Source organism: Phacochoerus africanus, chromosome 15, assembly GCF_016906955.1.
Source record: "Phacochoerus africanus isolate WHEZ1 chromosome 15, ROS_Pafr_v1, whole genome shotgun sequence".
NCBI classification, from domain to species: Eukaryota; Metazoa; Chordata; class Mammalia; order Artiodactyla; family Suidae; genus Phacochoerus; species Phacochoerus africanus.
Window position 1 is genome coordinate 38,829,017 of NC_062558.1, and position 16,469 is coordinate 38,845,485.

The 16,469-nt window shown below is 48.2% G+C and overlaps 1 protein-coding gene across 1 annotated transcript in view; it reads left to right on the plus strand.

Annotated features, from left to right (window-relative positions):
* TPCN1 (two pore segment channel 1) overlaps positions 1-16,469 on the plus strand; it is a 75,696-nt gene that overhangs the window by 28,505 nt on the left and 30,722 nt on the right. The window contains exons 3-7 of the mRNA XM_047761811.1: positions 6,695-6,822; positions 13,109-13,285; positions 13,699-13,812; positions 14,644-14,774; positions 15,644-15,732. Coding sequence (XP_047617767.1) covers positions 6,695-6,822; positions 13,109-13,285; positions 13,699-13,812; positions 14,644-14,774; positions 15,644-15,732 — 639 coding nt within the window. The remainder of the gene's footprint in view (positions 1-6,694; positions 6,823-13,108; positions 13,286-13,698; positions 13,813-14,643; positions 14,775-15,643; positions 15,733-16,469) is intronic.

The window sequence follows — 16,469 nt, forward strand, 5'->3', positions numbered from 1 at the left end:
TGCATCTGAGCCTCATCTTCGACCTACACTGCAGCTTGAAGCAACACCAGATCCTTAATCCACTGATTGGGGCCAGAGATTGAACCTGTGTCCTCATAGATACTCTTGGGTTCTTAACCTGCTGAACCACAACAGGAACTCCCATTCTTGGTTTTGGTAATGAACCTGACTAGTAACCATGAGGATACCGGCCCGTGGCCTAGGCCAGCAGCTATAGCTCCAGTTTGACCCCTAGCCTGGGAACCTCTGTATGCTGCACGTATAGCTCTAAAAAGCAAAACGTAATAATAATAATGTGAAAATAAATTAAAAAAAGAATTATTTCTAACTTACAGATCCCATTAGGAATAAAATGACAAATACATATGTACTCAGCTCTACCAGAGTTTAGTAATTACTTATTTAAATAAATTAAACATGGCAGAGTTAAAACCCCTCTGTCCAGTGCATTTGGGGAAGCTCTTGTTAGATAAGCCTTCCTGGGATCTGGCAGAAATGACCAACTTGACACCCCTTCTCAAGTCCTTGGTCCACCCTTTAAAGCCTCACAACCTGTCTGCTCTCACCTGCTGGCCAGCAGGTGTGATCTGTGGCCAGAGCACATCCATTTTGTCTCTGATGCTCACTGTCACGTGAGGGCCCAGCAGCCCCATGCTCTGTAGTAACCAGCTGCTTTCTGAAGATCTCCTTGTCTGTCAGGAGTTTGGGAAGGGACAGGAAATGGAGAAAGATGCACCAGGAACCAGATTCTAAAGACCCTTGCTGAGTCTCAGCCTTTCGCAAGGGCGAGCCATTGAAAGGCTTTTAAGCAGCAGTGTCAGATCAGATTTCTGCTTTACAGACTTCATCCTACGACAAGACTCTCCCACAGTTAAGATGGCCAGGAAAGGCGCAGGCAGCCAGGACCAGTCTGAAAGCTGTTGCCGTCTTTCTGGTGAAAGGCAGGAGGCTTCTGTGAACGTGGGGAGTAGAGATGGATTAGGGAGAGACCCTCTCAGACCTGGGACTTACAGGCTGTGACAGGTGGAGGAAAAAGGTGATGGCAGAGATTTCCTGTGGGGCCTGTCCTCCCAAGGCAACCAGAAGGCCGGTCCTTCACCCTGTCCCAGCAGTCCCCATGGATTTCCAAGACTGGACGGAATTGTTTGTGCACTGGGGCGGGGGGAGAGACTCTCTGTCACCCAAACGAGGGCCCTTCAAGGTACCAAGGGCCACCTGCGCCTAGGCAGGACTCACTGGCTTGATTGTGAATGAGGCAGAAGTGGCGAGGACCCACCTGCACTGTGGGATGCTGGTGTAAGTGGTGAGGACAAAGTGGAGAAGTTGGAGGGACCACGTGCCTTCTCCCCAGCAGGATGGGCTGAGAGAGCTCCCGGGTGGGAGGCAGAAATTGGATCAATTTGCTGAGACCCCCTACATGAGAGCAAGGGCTAGGAAGGCTCACACAGGGGGTCTCTAAGGCAGGGGCTCACGCAGACACTTATGTCTAGTGCAGGCAGGGAAACTGGCTCTAATGTCCACTGCCATCTGTGCCATTCTGTTGCTGCCCACCCCGCAACAGATTCCAGCTAGGACTGCACTGGCTCCTGCGCAGTGAAGGTTGTGGAGGACAGGGCGCAGGCACATGAGATCCTGGCACCATCCAGCTGCCTGTCTTTGTGTTTCTCCTACTTGGGAGTCACGTTTTGGCTGAGGCTTCCCTGGTCCACGCAAGAGGCTGGAGAACAATGGTTTGACCTTCTCCCATATCAGCCTAGGGCTTAGCTCTTTCAGAAATGGACATTGGGGTCAGAGCTGGGAAATGCTGGCCTTGGTAGGGCAGGACCCAGTATAATCACATGCTGGCTATAGACAAGATGGCCTGCCTCCTGTTTGTTACCCCATTTGAGTGATGGAACCACTGCTGTATTTTTAATTCTTTTTAGCACTGCCTTGCCACCCTTTTTGGATTTCCAAAAATTTTTTGGCCATGCCCATGCCATGCATGCATGCTCCTGGGCCAGGAATCAAACCCATGGCACAGCAGTGACCCTCGCTGCAGCAGCAACAACACCTGATCCTTAACCCACCAGGCCACCGGGGAACTCTCAAGAGCTTCCAATTCTTTTTTTTTTTTTTTTGTCTTTTTGCTATTTCTTCAGCCGCTCCCGCGGCATATGGAGGTTCCCAGGCTAGGGGTTCAATCGGAGCTGTAGCCACCGGCCTACACCAGAGCCACAGCAACTCAGGATCTGAGCTGCGTCTGCAACCTACACCACAGCTCATGGCAATGCCAGATTGTTAACCCACTGAGCAAGGGCAGGGACTGAACCCGCAACCTCATGGTTCCTAGTCGGATTCGTTAACCACTGCACCACGACGGGAACTCCAAGAGCTTCCAATTCTTAAGAGGTATGCAGCCTACCATTAGGAGCTAACCAGTCTAGTTTGGTGTCCAAGCCCCATATCTTGATGGCTGCACAACCTCAGGAAGGTACTTAACCCTTTCTGCACCTTAATCTCCTCAAGTCTGAAGTGGGAATACTAATAATACCTTCTTCATAGGACTGTTGTGAGAATTAAATAGCTTGGTTGGTATAAAGTACTCAGATATGTATCAGTTATCTATAGCTATATAACGAGCTACCCCAAAACATAGTGCCTTAAGATGACAACAGCATTTATTCTGCTCAGGAATCTGCCATTGGGGCAGGGCTTGGTGGAGAGGCAGCTTCTCTGTTCCACGCAGTGATGGAGGCTGGAGGGTTTGTTTTTTGAGATAACTCATTCAAAAACAAATGACTTAGCAGTTCTGTTTGTGGCACAGGGGAAACGAATCCAACTAGTATCCACGAGGATGCGGGTTCGATCCCTGGCCTTCCAGTGGGTCAGGGATCCGGCATTGCTGTGCACTGTGGTGTAGGTCACAGATGTGGCTTGGATCTGGCATTGCTGTGGCTGTGGTGTAGGTTGGCAGCTGCAGCTCCAGTTTAACCCCTAGCCTGGGAACTTCCATATGCTGAAGGTGTGGCCCTAAAAAGACCAAGAAAAAAAAAAACCATCACCACCAACAAAAATGAGTCATGACATCTTGAGTCAGTCATGAGTCAGATGACTGACAAGTTGGTGCTGGCCGTTATCTGGGAGCTCGGCTGGGCTGTGGACTAGGCACCTCAATTCTTCTCTAAAGGCCTCTCTGCTTGCTGAATGGGCTTCCTCACAACGTGGTAGCTACATGCACGGGCAAGACACCCCAGAGGAAAAGGTGGAAGTATTTTTATGACGTAGCCTGGGAAACCATAAGTGCTATGTCCTCTGTCCTCTATTGGTCAGGACAGTCACAGAGGTGCACCTGGTTTCCAGAGGAGGAGACACAGGGCTCTACCATTTTGTAGGGAGGTGTCGAGATTCTAGAAGAGCATGTGGGATGAAAAAATAACACTGTGGCTATTTTCGGAAAGTAAAATCTGCCCCAGAATAGATTTTGACATGTAATAAGCCCTCAGTAAATATTTGCTACCACTAGTTTAAAACCACTGTCTGCTGTCTTTCACCTTAGGCTCCTCTTTCTTAGAGTGTGGGAGTATATAGCACAGTGGTTAAACGCAGCTGCTCTGGAGCCAGGCTGCCTGGAGTCAAACTCTGGCTCAGCCCTTTATAGTTGTGTGACCTTGGGCAAGTTGTTAACTTCCCTGTGCAGCAGAATTTATTCTGGTGTGTACCTCATGGAATTGTATTATATGAGTTAATCAGCATGGAGCACTTAGCACAGAGCCTGCAAGTAGTGTTAACTCATTAATTTTCTTATATGCTTCATTGGTACAGTCCCTTCCAGAAAGACTCTGCTGGTTACACATCCTAGCCATGGAGATGAAATTCCATCCAGAAGACGTTTGTGAACTGGAAGTCCTTTTGGGCCCAGAAACAAAGGTTGGGAGGGGAGAAAATGAACTATACAGCTCTAAGAGTCTTAGACTATAGGAGTTCCCACTGTGACACAGTGGGTTAATGATCTGGTTTGTCTCTGGCATTGCCGGTTCAATCCCTGGCCTGGCACAGTGGGTTAAGGATATGGCATGGCCACAGCTGTGCGTTGTGTTCAGTCCCTGGCCTGGGAATTTCTGTATGCCATGGGTGTAGCCAAAAAGCAAACAAATAAAAATCTTAAACTATACATGAAGCGGCATAATATCACTTGAAGATAGACCATAATAAATTTAAAGTGAACACCATAAATCTCAAAGCAGCCTCTGAGTAACAAAGGAAAGCATTGTAGCTAATAAGCCAACAAGGAGATAAAGTGGAACCATAAAAAATATACAGTCATCCAAAAGAAGGCAGAAAAAAAGAGAATAGGCGTTCCCCTCGTGGCACAATGGAAACGAATCTGACTAAGAATCCTGAGGTTTCGGGTTTGATGTCTGGCTTTGCTGGGTGGATCAATGATCCAGTGTTGCTGTGAGCTGTGGTGTAAGTTGGATCTGGTGTTGCTCATCTGAGAGTGACAGAAAGCAGATTGGGATCTGAGGATGGATGGGGGGTGAGGGGGTGCATTGAAGGGGTGACGGATTGCAGTAGTGGTTTCACGAGTATATCAAAGTGTATACATTATATATGTAGTTTATTGTGTGTCAAATATCTCGCAGTAAAAATTTTTTTAAAAAATGAGTAGAGAGAGCTTTGCAGCCGGCAGACCTGACTACCCTTGCTCAGCAGTTCAGAGTCAGAAGGACCAGTTGTGACCCAACAGCCCTTTGAACCCTGCCAGTTTCCTGTTTGGTTGTGAGTTTGCACACCTGCTAGCTGCCACCTGTGCATAACTCACTATCCAAACATTTGAATCTTTATTCTCTTGTTAGGTGCGTCATTTGAAATGTGGGTTGTGGGAAGTAAATTCTCATCCTAGATTCTGAGGGTCATTTCTCACTGCCATTGCTTACCATGTGTCAGTAACAAGCCCAATTCAAACAGGCTTAAATATGAAAGGATCTTTGTGGCTCAGATTTTAGAAATGCTAAGAGGTAGCTTTCAGGCACAGCTCAATCCCAGGAGTATAAGTCAGGCAGGCTTTCCCTATGTGGTGGCTGAGGCAGACATCAGCAGCAACAGGGAGAGAGCTCCTCCTTTCTCCCTGGTCCAGGAAAAGTTCCAAGTTCAGCTTCATTGGCTGGGCTGGGGTCAGCCCTACTGCATGCACCAATGCCTGCCCATGGGGCTGAGAGGATCTCACTGCAGTGGATCATCTGCCTGGGAGCCAGGGATGGAGCTGACCAAAGCCAACGAATATGGATACAAATAGGGAGAGGACATTCTTCAAGGGCAGATGGGGTCGTGTTACCAGAAGAAAAGGGCATGGGCACCATCAGGAAAAGCCACAGATGACCCTGGACCAAGGGAAAAAGTCCAATTATTTTTTGACAAGGTAGTATATTAACATACTTCCAAAAGTCAAAAGTAACCCAAGAGATCATTCTCTCTGAGCGACCTCTACCCTGTTCCCTACATCCTTTGTAGGTAAGCAATTTCATGGAGTTCTAATTTATTCTTCCTATTTCTTTTTCTTTTTTTTTTTTGCTTTTTAGGGCCACACCTGTGACATACGGAAGTTCCCAGGCTAGGGGTCCCATCAGAGCCACAGCTGCCAGCCTATGCCACAGTCACAGCAACTCGGAATCTGAGCCACATCTGCAACCTACACCACAGCTCATGGCAATGCTGGCTCCTTAACCCGCTAAGCAAGGCCAGCGATCAAACCCGCATCCTCATGGATACTAGTTGGATTTGTTTCTGCTGCACCACAACGGGAACTCCCTCTTCCTGTTTCTTTTGTTAAGATATGTAGATATCTGTGTGTTTCCCATTATCTTTTCCCTTTTTATACAAAAGATAGCACCCCATGTGTGCTTTTTGGTACTTGCTTTTTTTCACTTAACAAGAGACAGAAAAACTGTTTAAAAATTGAGGTATAGTTGATATATAATATTTCAGGTATATGACGTAGTGATTCACGATTTTTGAAGGTTATGCTCCATTTATAGTTATTATAAAATATCCTTGCGCTGTACAATATATCCTTGCAGCTTATTTATTTTATACATAGTAGTTTGTACCTCTTAATTCCCTGCCCCTATCTTGCCCTTTCCCCTTTCCTCTCCCCACTGGTAAACAATAGTTTGTTCTCTGTATCTGTGGGTCTTTCTTTTTTGTTATATTCACTGGTTTTATTTTTTTAGATTCCACATATAAGTGATATCATACAGTATTTGTCTTTCTCTGTCTGATTTATTTCACTAAACATAATGCCCTCCAGATCCATCCATGTAAGAAAAAGATTTTTTTTCTTTTCTTTTTTAGGGCCATTCCTACAACATATGGATGTTCCCAGGCTAGAGGTCAAATCAGAGCTGCAGCTGCCAGCCTACACCACAGCCACAGCAATGCTGGATCCTTAATCCACTGAGTGTGGCCAGGGATTGAACCTGCAGCCTCACGGATACTAGTTAGGACGTTGAGCTACCACGGGAACTTCCAAGAAAAACATTTTTAACTAGCCATTCTAATTCTTGCTGTTGTTAGTACATGGGATTGCATGTTGGCTTACAGATAATAGGATGTATGTGTGAGCATGTGAGGTGACTGCCAGCATTTTCTTCTGGTGAATGTTGTCTTTATTCTCTTAAGCCCGGTTGTAAGTGAATCTCCTCTCTCAATGCAGATGGAGGCAAATATGCCGTCCACGACTCCCCGGCCCCCAGTCTGAGCTCAGGGGGTGAGAGTTCCCCCTCCAGCCCCACCGGACACAATTGGGAGATGAATTATCAAGAGGCAGCAATCTACCTCCAGGTGAGTATCTCCTGGTCAAGATCTGGCCATCCTTGGCACATCTTGGTGGAGTAGTGTAGCTGGGGCTCTGTTGGATGCCCAGAAATTCATGTCTGGCTTTAGTGCTCCGTGTGTGAGCTTCTTACCTGTCAGATCGGGTTGGGAGAGCCAACATGATTATGCCCATACGGGAAGGGCTTGTTCTCAGAATGCCCAGTTTGTGGCTCTGCCTCTCCCCACCTGAGTCTGTCCACTTGGCCTTTCCTGCCCTGCTCCCTCTTCTCAGAGGCACACTGCGAGGCCAGTTCTCAGGAGGAAATTCTTTCCTATGCTTAATACTCCTGACTTAGTGTGAGGAGCCCAGAGGTCTTTATTTCTTTCCTGTTTAACTTGCTGCTGCTTTTGTATTTGCTATTTCATGCTTGGTTTTTGAATTTTGTTTTTTTGTTTTTTAGTTTTTTTTTTTTTTTTTTTTTTTTTTTTTGCTTTTTTGGGCCACCTATAGCATATGAACATTCCCAGGCTAGGGGTCGAATTGGAGCTACAGCTGCTGGCCTACGCCACAGCCACAGCAACTCGGGATCTGAGCCATGTCTGCCACTTACACCATAGCTCACGGCAACACTGGATCCTTAACCCACTGAATGAGGCCAGGGGTCGAACCTGCAACTTCATAATTACTAGTCGGATTCGTTTCTGCTGCACCACAACCAGAACTCCAGTTTTTGGTTTTTTAAAAATAAAAATAATGCTTTTTAATCTAAGTAACACATTGTCATTACAGTAAGTTTGGGTACAAAAGGGATGTGAAAAAAAATTCACCTAAGGCAGTTGCTGCCATCATTATATAAGAATAATATGTAGGAGTTCCCATTGTAGCTCAGTGGTAACGAACCCAGCTAGTATCCATGTGGGTTCAATCCCTGGCCTTGATCAGTGGGTTAAGGATTTGGTATTGCAGCGAGGTGTGGTGTAGGTTGCAGATGCAGTTCAGATCCCATGTTGCTGTGGCTGTGGCATAGGCCAGCAGCTGTAGCTCCAGTTTGACCCCTAGGCAGGTGTGGCCCTAAAAAAAGAAAAAAGAATGATGTGGTTTCATGTGCTCTCTAAAATAATTTTAAAGTCATGTGGTATCTACAGTTGTACAGTCTGCCTTTTTTTTTTCCAAAGCATGCATGTGGCATAAGCTTTTTCTCTTGTTATAAGTCTTGTAAACAAATGTTAAAGATAACATTATATCTGGTAAATGTATCCTGATTTACTTAACTATCCTGATAAGGTTTGATATTTTCTCTTTGTATATTTTTCTTATTATATATTACATATTTCCCTTATTATGCATTTCCCTATTATAAATTATAATCAGAGGACAATCTATGCCTATGGCTATTTCTGTCTTTTTTTCTTCTATATCTAGGATTATTTTATTAGTAAAGACTCTAAGAAGTGGACTTACTGGGTACAAGGAATTAACATTTTTTAGGGCTCTCGCTATATAGTATCAAATATTCTCCAAAGGGGATATTGCCTATTAACTGCCAATGCCACTGCTCATGGCATTTTCACCTTAATCTTGCCAATTTTGCCATTATAAATTTTCAGTTTCTGCTCTGCATTGAAGTAAGCATTTGGATGCAGAAATGGAATTTTTCTTAAATTTATTTATTTGAATGATCATTTCCCCCTAATCTTTTATTTCTTTGAAGCAGCTCTCCCTTGTATTTGATTTGCTGTTAAAAAATTTCAATACTTATTTGATAGTTGTTCTGCTGTCTATATGTTTCTTTTTTTCCTTTTTTTTTTTTTAGGGCCACACCCGAGGCATATGGAAGTTCCCAGGCTAGGGGTGGAATTGGATCTGTAGCTGCCAGCCTGCACCACAGCCACAGCACGCAGGATCCGAGCTGCATCTGCGACCTACACCACAGCTCACAGCAACACCAGATCCTCAACCCACTGAGTGAAGCCAGGGATTGAACCTGCATCCTCATAGATACTAGTCAGATTTGTTTCTGCTGAGCCACAACGGGAACTCCCTGTTTCTCACATTTTATGCAGCGTCACAGATAACTGTACTCAAGAAATTATTTTGATTCAGGTTAAGGCAATAGAAATGTTTTAGGGAAATTTTAGCAAGCTCAGTCATGCCTATTGCTGTGGCAGGGTCACCATTTCCAGGATCGAATAGGGGCTAGATAAGAGGGTGGGATGGGTCAGAACACAGAATTAGAATAACTTGGTAATTCTTTCTTTACTAAGCAGGTAATAACATTAGGAATAAAAATGGCTATTATCAAAAAGTCTACAGGGAGTTTCCTGGTGATCTAGTGGTTAGGATTTAGTGCTTTCACTACTGTGGCCCAGGTTCAATCACTGGTCTGGGAACTGAGATCCCACGTCAAAGCACTGCATGCCACAGGAGAAAAAAAAGTCTGCAAATAATACATGATAGAGAGGGTGCAGAGAAAAGGGAACCTTTCTATACTGTTGGTAGGAATGCAAATTGGTGCAGCCACTATGGAAAATGTATGGACATTACTTTACAAACTAAACATAGAGCTACCATATGATCTAGCATTCTAACTCCTGGACATATATTCAGAAAAAGACAAAAACTCTAATTCAAAAAGATACACGCACCCCAACATTCATAGCAGCACTATTTACAGTAGCCAAGACATGGAAATAACTCAAGTGCCCTTCAATAGACAGTTGGTTTGAGAAGATGTGGTGTACACACACACACACTGGAATATTACTCAGCCATGAAAAGAATGAAATATTTCCATTCACATCAGCATGGATGGATCTAGAGAATATTGTACTAAGTGAATAAGTGAGAGAAAGACAAATATATATCACTTATATGTGGAACCTAAAAAACCATGCAAATGAACATCTAGAAAACAAATTTTCCTTTTAAGTGGGCACTTGCTGATCTTTTCTAACAATCCTACCAGATAGTTTGGTCATCTACTTTGTACACCTGAGACACTCAGGAGCTCAGTGAGTTCAAAGCCATCCAGCTAGTTTGGATTTAAACCGTGTCCATGGAGCCTCCAAATGATGTTCTTTCTGCTCTATGCGGTGCCTCATTTCTGTATCTGACCCCATGTATTCACCTGAAAATGGGCCATGTCTTTGTGAGAAAAGAGGTCATAGAGCAGAAGGTATTGTATGATGCTTTTTTAATACATAAATTATATATAATTGTATATAGCATGTGTGTCTCTGTGTGTATGCACATATACCCATTCACATCGAGAAGGTTATTTATCTAAATATTAAAGGTGATTATGTTTAGCTGATGGAATTTTTACCTCCTTATAATTCTCTGCATTATTTGATTATTTTACTAAAACTGCATCATTTTGTAAAATTCAAAAAATAAAAGCAGCAGTTCCCTCTGTGGTGCAACGGGATCAGCATCATCTTTGCAGCGCTGGGGTGCAGGGTCGATCCCCGGCCAGACACAGTGGGTTAAGGATCCCACTTAACCCCTAGGTTGCATCTATGGCACAGTTCTGATCCCTGGCCCAGGAATTCCACATGCCTCATGGTGGCCAAAAAAGAAAAAAATTGAAATAAAAGCAAAACTTGGATCCCCTTGGACAGTAGTTCACGGCTGTTTCTGGAGGATGAGTTTTGCTGGTGTCCAGTAGTCCTGTTCATGCTAGGGAGGGCAGCTGTTGCACAGCGCCTGACCCAGGGTGTTGGCATGCTTGGGGGACTGGCCCCTTGCTGCTTTGAGGTTAGGTGGTGCCTGCAGTCTCCTCTCTTCCCAGGAGTCGTGTGCTCAGCGGTCCTGCCGCCTCCGAGACAGTCCTAGTTTTCTGTGTGGACTTCTGCCCCAGGGAGCAGAGAGCAAAGGCCTGGAAGTCATGTACCACTGGCCCGCCTTCTTATTTTTCCTAATCATGAGTTTCCTAGTTTACGATCAGCAGCTGGGAACCAGTACCAGTGTTCTCCTTAAGGTCTGGGTCAGAATCCAGAGACGCAGGTAGTAGTTCACACTATCCTTGCTGGAAGAAGCCTCATCCTCCATTTCCTTTGTGACAGTTCCAAGATCTAGATGTCACATCTGAGTCCCCTGTACCAGTGGTTTCCTCAAGCTAGACATTCATCCCTGGCTACTTCTTAGAAGAAATTATCTGAGAATCGCATTTTTCAGTCATCCAGAGAGAAGCGTCCCAGGCCACCATGTGTGTCCCCTGTGGCTGTGGCGGTGGTGATGGTGAAAACCACAGCCTGGCACAGATCACAAGACTATGAGCAATGCTTGTAGAGCTTGCCTTTCGTCTGACTGCCAGGATGTTTGTTCCCTGCCCTGTCAAGTCTGTGGTTTGTCTTTATTTTTTGAGAATGAGGATAGTCATGTATCCGGGTTTAGGGAAGTGACTCGCCTGAAGTTTTCCTGCAAACCAGTCAAAGTCAGAGCTCCCCTCCTCCCAGCTACTGGGCAGTCCCCAGGCTGAGCAGGGACCTGGAGAATGATCTCTTGCAGGAGCACTTTGCCCTATCAAAGTCTACTAAAAGCCTACTGTGTGCACCAGGCACCGTGGCAGCTGAGGATTTGACAGTACCTCTTGCCTTCTCGTTCTCTGAAACAGGCTTGGTGAGCCAAAGAAGCCACCTCGGGCTGGCACAGTAGCCCACCAGCCAGAGCTCTTTCTATGGCACCACGTGCCACCTCTGGGCTCAGAGACGCTTCTTCCCATTATCCTGGCTTTGCAACTTCGCAGGAATCACTGGGTGGGTGTTAGTTTCACCTTCCCCGGAATAAGGGTTTATGAGGATGGGTGAGTGCAGCCTTACCCCAGAAGCGTCAACTTGTTGGACTAGGCGAAGGTCTGACTGGCTCCCCAGCAGCCAGAATGCTGTCTCTCAGAGGGGTGTCCTTTCTGGCTCTGCCAGTTTCCTCCTCTAGGAATTGGAGCCCTGGGAAAGAGCCTCTCTTTTTTGTGCTGGGAGCGAATGAAACAGGTTCTCAGACTCGGCATCACTGACACTTGGGAGTGGATGATTCTTTGTTGTGAGGGGCTGGCCTGTGCACTTTAGGAGGTTTAGCAGCATCCCTGGAGTTAGACCTATGATGCCAGGAGTTTCAGCCAGACATGCCACCAAGCTGGAGTGGAGTCAGGGGAGGGCAGGTGGTCGACACTGCCTGCAGTTGAGAAGCACTGAAGCGAGGTGATGCATGTAAAACACGGGCCAAGTTAAGTACCCTCTCTGTGTTGGCTGCTGGCTGGGGTACCGATGTGAGGAGGCTGATGAAGTGGGGTGTCCCTTACTTATCCCTGTGCCCACCAACCCCAGGGAGGCAATGAAGGTCCCCCACCTTCCCCAGAAGGCCAATCCTAACAGGGAGGATCAGCAATGGCCTTAGGGTGTCATCTGCTTGGATTCCCACATGGACTATTCTTGGGGCTATGCCAGGGTTTCTTTTCTGCGTCCTTAGCAGGAGGCCAGGGATACAGCAGGGCTCCTGGAATCAGGCTGCCTGGCTCCACCAGCTCCATCTTCTCACTGCTGTCATGTGGGGAAGTAGAAGCCCTGGCCTGGAAGGGAAGTCTCCAGGAGTGAAAGGAGTGTCAGGGGGCGAGCACTGGTGCGGGGTCTAGAGGGCACTGGGTGGGGGTGAAGTTGGGGTGAAGGCATCTAGAGGTTAGGAAATTAGGCAGAAATGAGTAAGAAGTGGGATGGGGAAAGCTGAGCTAAGCAGGAGGTACCCTCGTACTTCTTTTTCTCTCAATGTTACTATAACTTAAAATAATGACAGGTTAAAGTCATAACCTCTTCGGGGAGCTTCCTGTGTGCCAGGCTCTGGCCCAAGTGTCATGCGGGAACCCTGAGAGTAAGGACGCTTATCCCGTCGAGGGTTGTAATAGTGAAAGCACCTTCTCAGTGTCACCCAGGGCGGCATGGTGAAGCCGGGACTCAGCCGTTGGGAGTCTACCCCAGACCCCGAACGCTTAACAGCCCACCGACACACTGAGATGGAGCAATTTGGCCTCAAAGAGACCCACGTGTGCCCGCGTCTCTTGGAGCCTCTGGACTTTTTATTCTTTGATTCGTCCGCGCAGTTTGGGGAAGCAGCAGTCTTTGGAGCCCCATCAGCAGGCAAGGGTGAGGCTTGACAGGTGTGCGTTTCTGTGAAGAGAACCCTTTTGATCTTCCATCATCTTCTGAATTTGCCCTAAATCTCCTCTCCTCCGCCAAGGGCTGCCGCTTCTCCCCGCCCAGGGTGCAGCCGTGGTGCCGGATCCGTCTCCTTGCACCCTCGCCCACGCGGCTCTTGCTCTTTCAGGAAGGTGAGAATAACGACAAGTTCTTCACCCACCCCAAGAACGCCAAAGCGCTGGCGGCCTACCTCTTCGCACACAACCACCTCTTCTACCTGATGGAGCTGTCCACGGCCCTGCTTCTGCTGCTGCTCTCCCTGTGCGAGGCCCCCGCCGTCCCCGCGCTCCGGCTGGGCATTTACGTGAGTAGCCCTGTGCCTGGGAGCCGCCGCTCCTAGGGTGGGGATCACAGTAACTCAAGCCTGGGAGGGAACCTTCTAGAAGGGCAGACACCACACGGATTTTAGAGGAGGAGGCCGTGGGAACAGCTGGCTCCCCAGTCTTCCCAGAGGTCCCCACCGCAGTGAATGCACCTTCCTAGTCTCCCTGGGATTCTGTTCCCTTGTACATTGTAAATTGCAAGGTGGGTCGCCATCTGCTTGCCTCCCTTAGGACCGGTGGCCACACCTTGGCTCCAGGTAGGCTGCATACCTGATTAAAAGCCCCGCCCACCATCTTCAGCATCAGAGGAAAAAAAAGGCAGGCAGGTGTGCTCACTGCTGGGGAAGGAGAGGGGCTGGTGAGGCCATGTCTCCTTCATGCCCTTTGTCTGCAGGTCCACGCGACCCTGGAGCTATTCGCCCTGATGGTGGTCGTGTTTGAACTCTGCATGAAGCTGCGGTGGCTGGGCCTTCACACCTTCATTCGGCACAAACGGACCATGGTCAAGGTGATGCGTCTATCTCCCTACATCATTTTCTCCCCTTCACCTCCAAGCCTGTATCTTCAGTTCAAGTCCAAATCCCCCAAGGGCCTAGGCCTGTGCTCAGAAGCATAGCCTGGGCCCCTGTCCTTGCCCTGCTTCCAGCCTTGCCAGGGCCTTGCTCTGGATGTCACCGTGATGCTAACAATAGTGAATGTGATTCGGTATTTAGTGTGTGCCAAGCACTGGCATGAGGATCTTTGCAGGAGATGTAGTACTATTAGTAGTTTACATTCAGCCAGTCTGAAGATAATGGAATCTCACTCCCAGAGAGTTGGGATTCAAAGCCAGCTCTGTGTGGCCTCCACACCCACACTGGTCAGTACTGTATTGTACGTTTTCTCTCTGCAGCAGAGAGAGGCGTCAGTAGGGATGTGTCAGGGTGGCATTTGGCAGTATAAAAAGCACCCACACTTGTCCGGGAAAACGGGCTCAAGGAATGGGAGATCAGGATGTGCTGCAGGCCTCAGGGGCCCCTGCGGTGTGTGGGGGAGAGCGGGAAGCAGAGGGTGGGTGGCTGTGGCCAGCGAATGGCAGTTTTGCTGAGCCAGTACCATCTGATGAGCTGCTGGGAGCCCTGCCCTGGTGCTCCTTCTCTTGGGACCGCCTATATGTACCAGCAGCCTGAGGGCTTCTCCCTGGGGCCTGCTTAAAGTTGGGGGAGGGGAGAAAGAGCCGGAGTGAGAGAAGGGCCTCTCCAAACTCAGAGTGGGCAGTATGCAGCCAGGCCCCTGATCAGGGTGCACAGGAGGGGCTGGGTCGGAGGAGCTGACGGCACACCCGCTCATCCACCCCCAGACCTCCGTGCTGGTGGTGCAGTTCGTGGAGGCCATCGTGGTATTGGTACGGCAGACGTCCCACGTGCGGGTGACCCGGGCGCTGCGCTGCATCTTCCTGGTGGACTGTCGGTACTGCGGTGGTGTCCGGCGGTAAGGCCTGGGGGAGGAGCTGCTGAGACAGTCACTTTCATGGCCTGGCCTGGGCCTCTGGGCCAGCGGAGCAAGGGCCAGTGAGTCACATATAGATGAGGTCACTGCTGCACTTGGGTAGGATATAGGCGTGCCCCCTTGCCTCTGCCACTCGGCCTGCACAGAGGAAGGTGGTATTCCTGCTGAAGTGCAGGCCTGACTCCGGGGCCAGGGTTCTGTCCCGTCTTACCTGCGCTCCTCTGGGGCTGGGCCTCTCTCCAAGCACAGTGTCTGCTCAAACACAGCAGCAGCAGCAGCCAAAAGCAGCAGCCCCGCAAAGTCCCTGCGACTCAGCTGGCTGTCCTGACACATCCCCCGGAACTGGAGACTGATCTCAAACCAGACCATTAGCCTAGTCTAACCTGTCAAATTGAGTTCTCCGAGTCCATCTGGAAAATCTCTTGGCCGGTGTAATGTTGATGAGAGTGGGCTGGCCACTCACTCATCATGCCCGTCCTCAAAGCCAGAGACAAGTGTCCTGGAACTGGGTGGCCCTGAAATGTCTTCCCACATCCTGTGCATGCTAACCTTGGCCCCCAAGGCCATGCAGTTGGCCTTCTTCTGCTGTCTCAGTCTCTTATGGGGCACTTGCCTACTTGGGTTCAGTAAACACTATACCTGCCCTGGTTCTTCCCTATCACCCACTGAGTGGAAGTCCTAGGAAATCACTGAGCATGATGTCACAAGCCAGGGTGCGATAGGATTTAGTGTTCTGAGAGTCCAGAGTATCAGGCCCCTATCTTGGCAGACGCGTACCCCACGGAGGAGTCCCAGACGTCGGAGTCCCCTGGGCTTCGCCTCACCCCTCCTGGCCCCATCTTTTTCCTCAGCAACCTGCGCCAGATCTTCCAGTCCCTGCCTCCCTTCATGGACATCCTCTTGCTGCTCCTCTTTTTCATGATCATTTTCGCCATCCTCGGTGAGTTTTCCTGAACGCCAGCACCCCGACACTCTCTGAGAGCAGACTCACGGTTTAAGAAAAGTGCACGTGGACAGTTTTAGATATTTAGAGAGGTTTTCAAAATAGTAGAAACACCCATGGGAGTTCTCGTTGCGGCTCAGCGGGTTAAGAACCTGACATAATGTCTTTGAGGTTGCAGGTTCAATCCCTGGCCTCACTCAGTGGGCTAAGGATCTGGTGTTGCCCTGAGCTGTGGTGTAGGTTGCAGATACAGCTTGGATCCCAAGTGGCTGTGGCATAGCCGGCAGCTACAGTTCTGTTTCGACCCCTAGCCTGGGAGTTTCCATATGCCACATATGTGGCCTTAAAAAGAAAATAAAAAATAAACACCTGTGGACTGAAATTTAGGAAATGCAGTATAAGGAAAAACAAAAACAAAAAAAACAGAGGCCACCTTTGTGGCCTTTCATGATCTCAATTCCTTTGTGCTCCCAGAGATACTACCCCCCAGCCTTTATTCATGCTGATGCACCTAGATGGAGGTTATTCAGCTTCACTGCAGTGTCATGATCCAATATGGGAATACACCCAGTTTGTTTATCAGTCCTTCCATGAGTGGGCATTTTTCTCTCTCAGAGATCACAGTGCAGCCAGCATCCTCGAGTGTTTCTTGGCACACCTGCGGGAGAGTTTCTCTGCAGTATATGCCGAGGAACTTGTGGTCTGCACGTTTCAGCTTCACTAAATGTAACAGC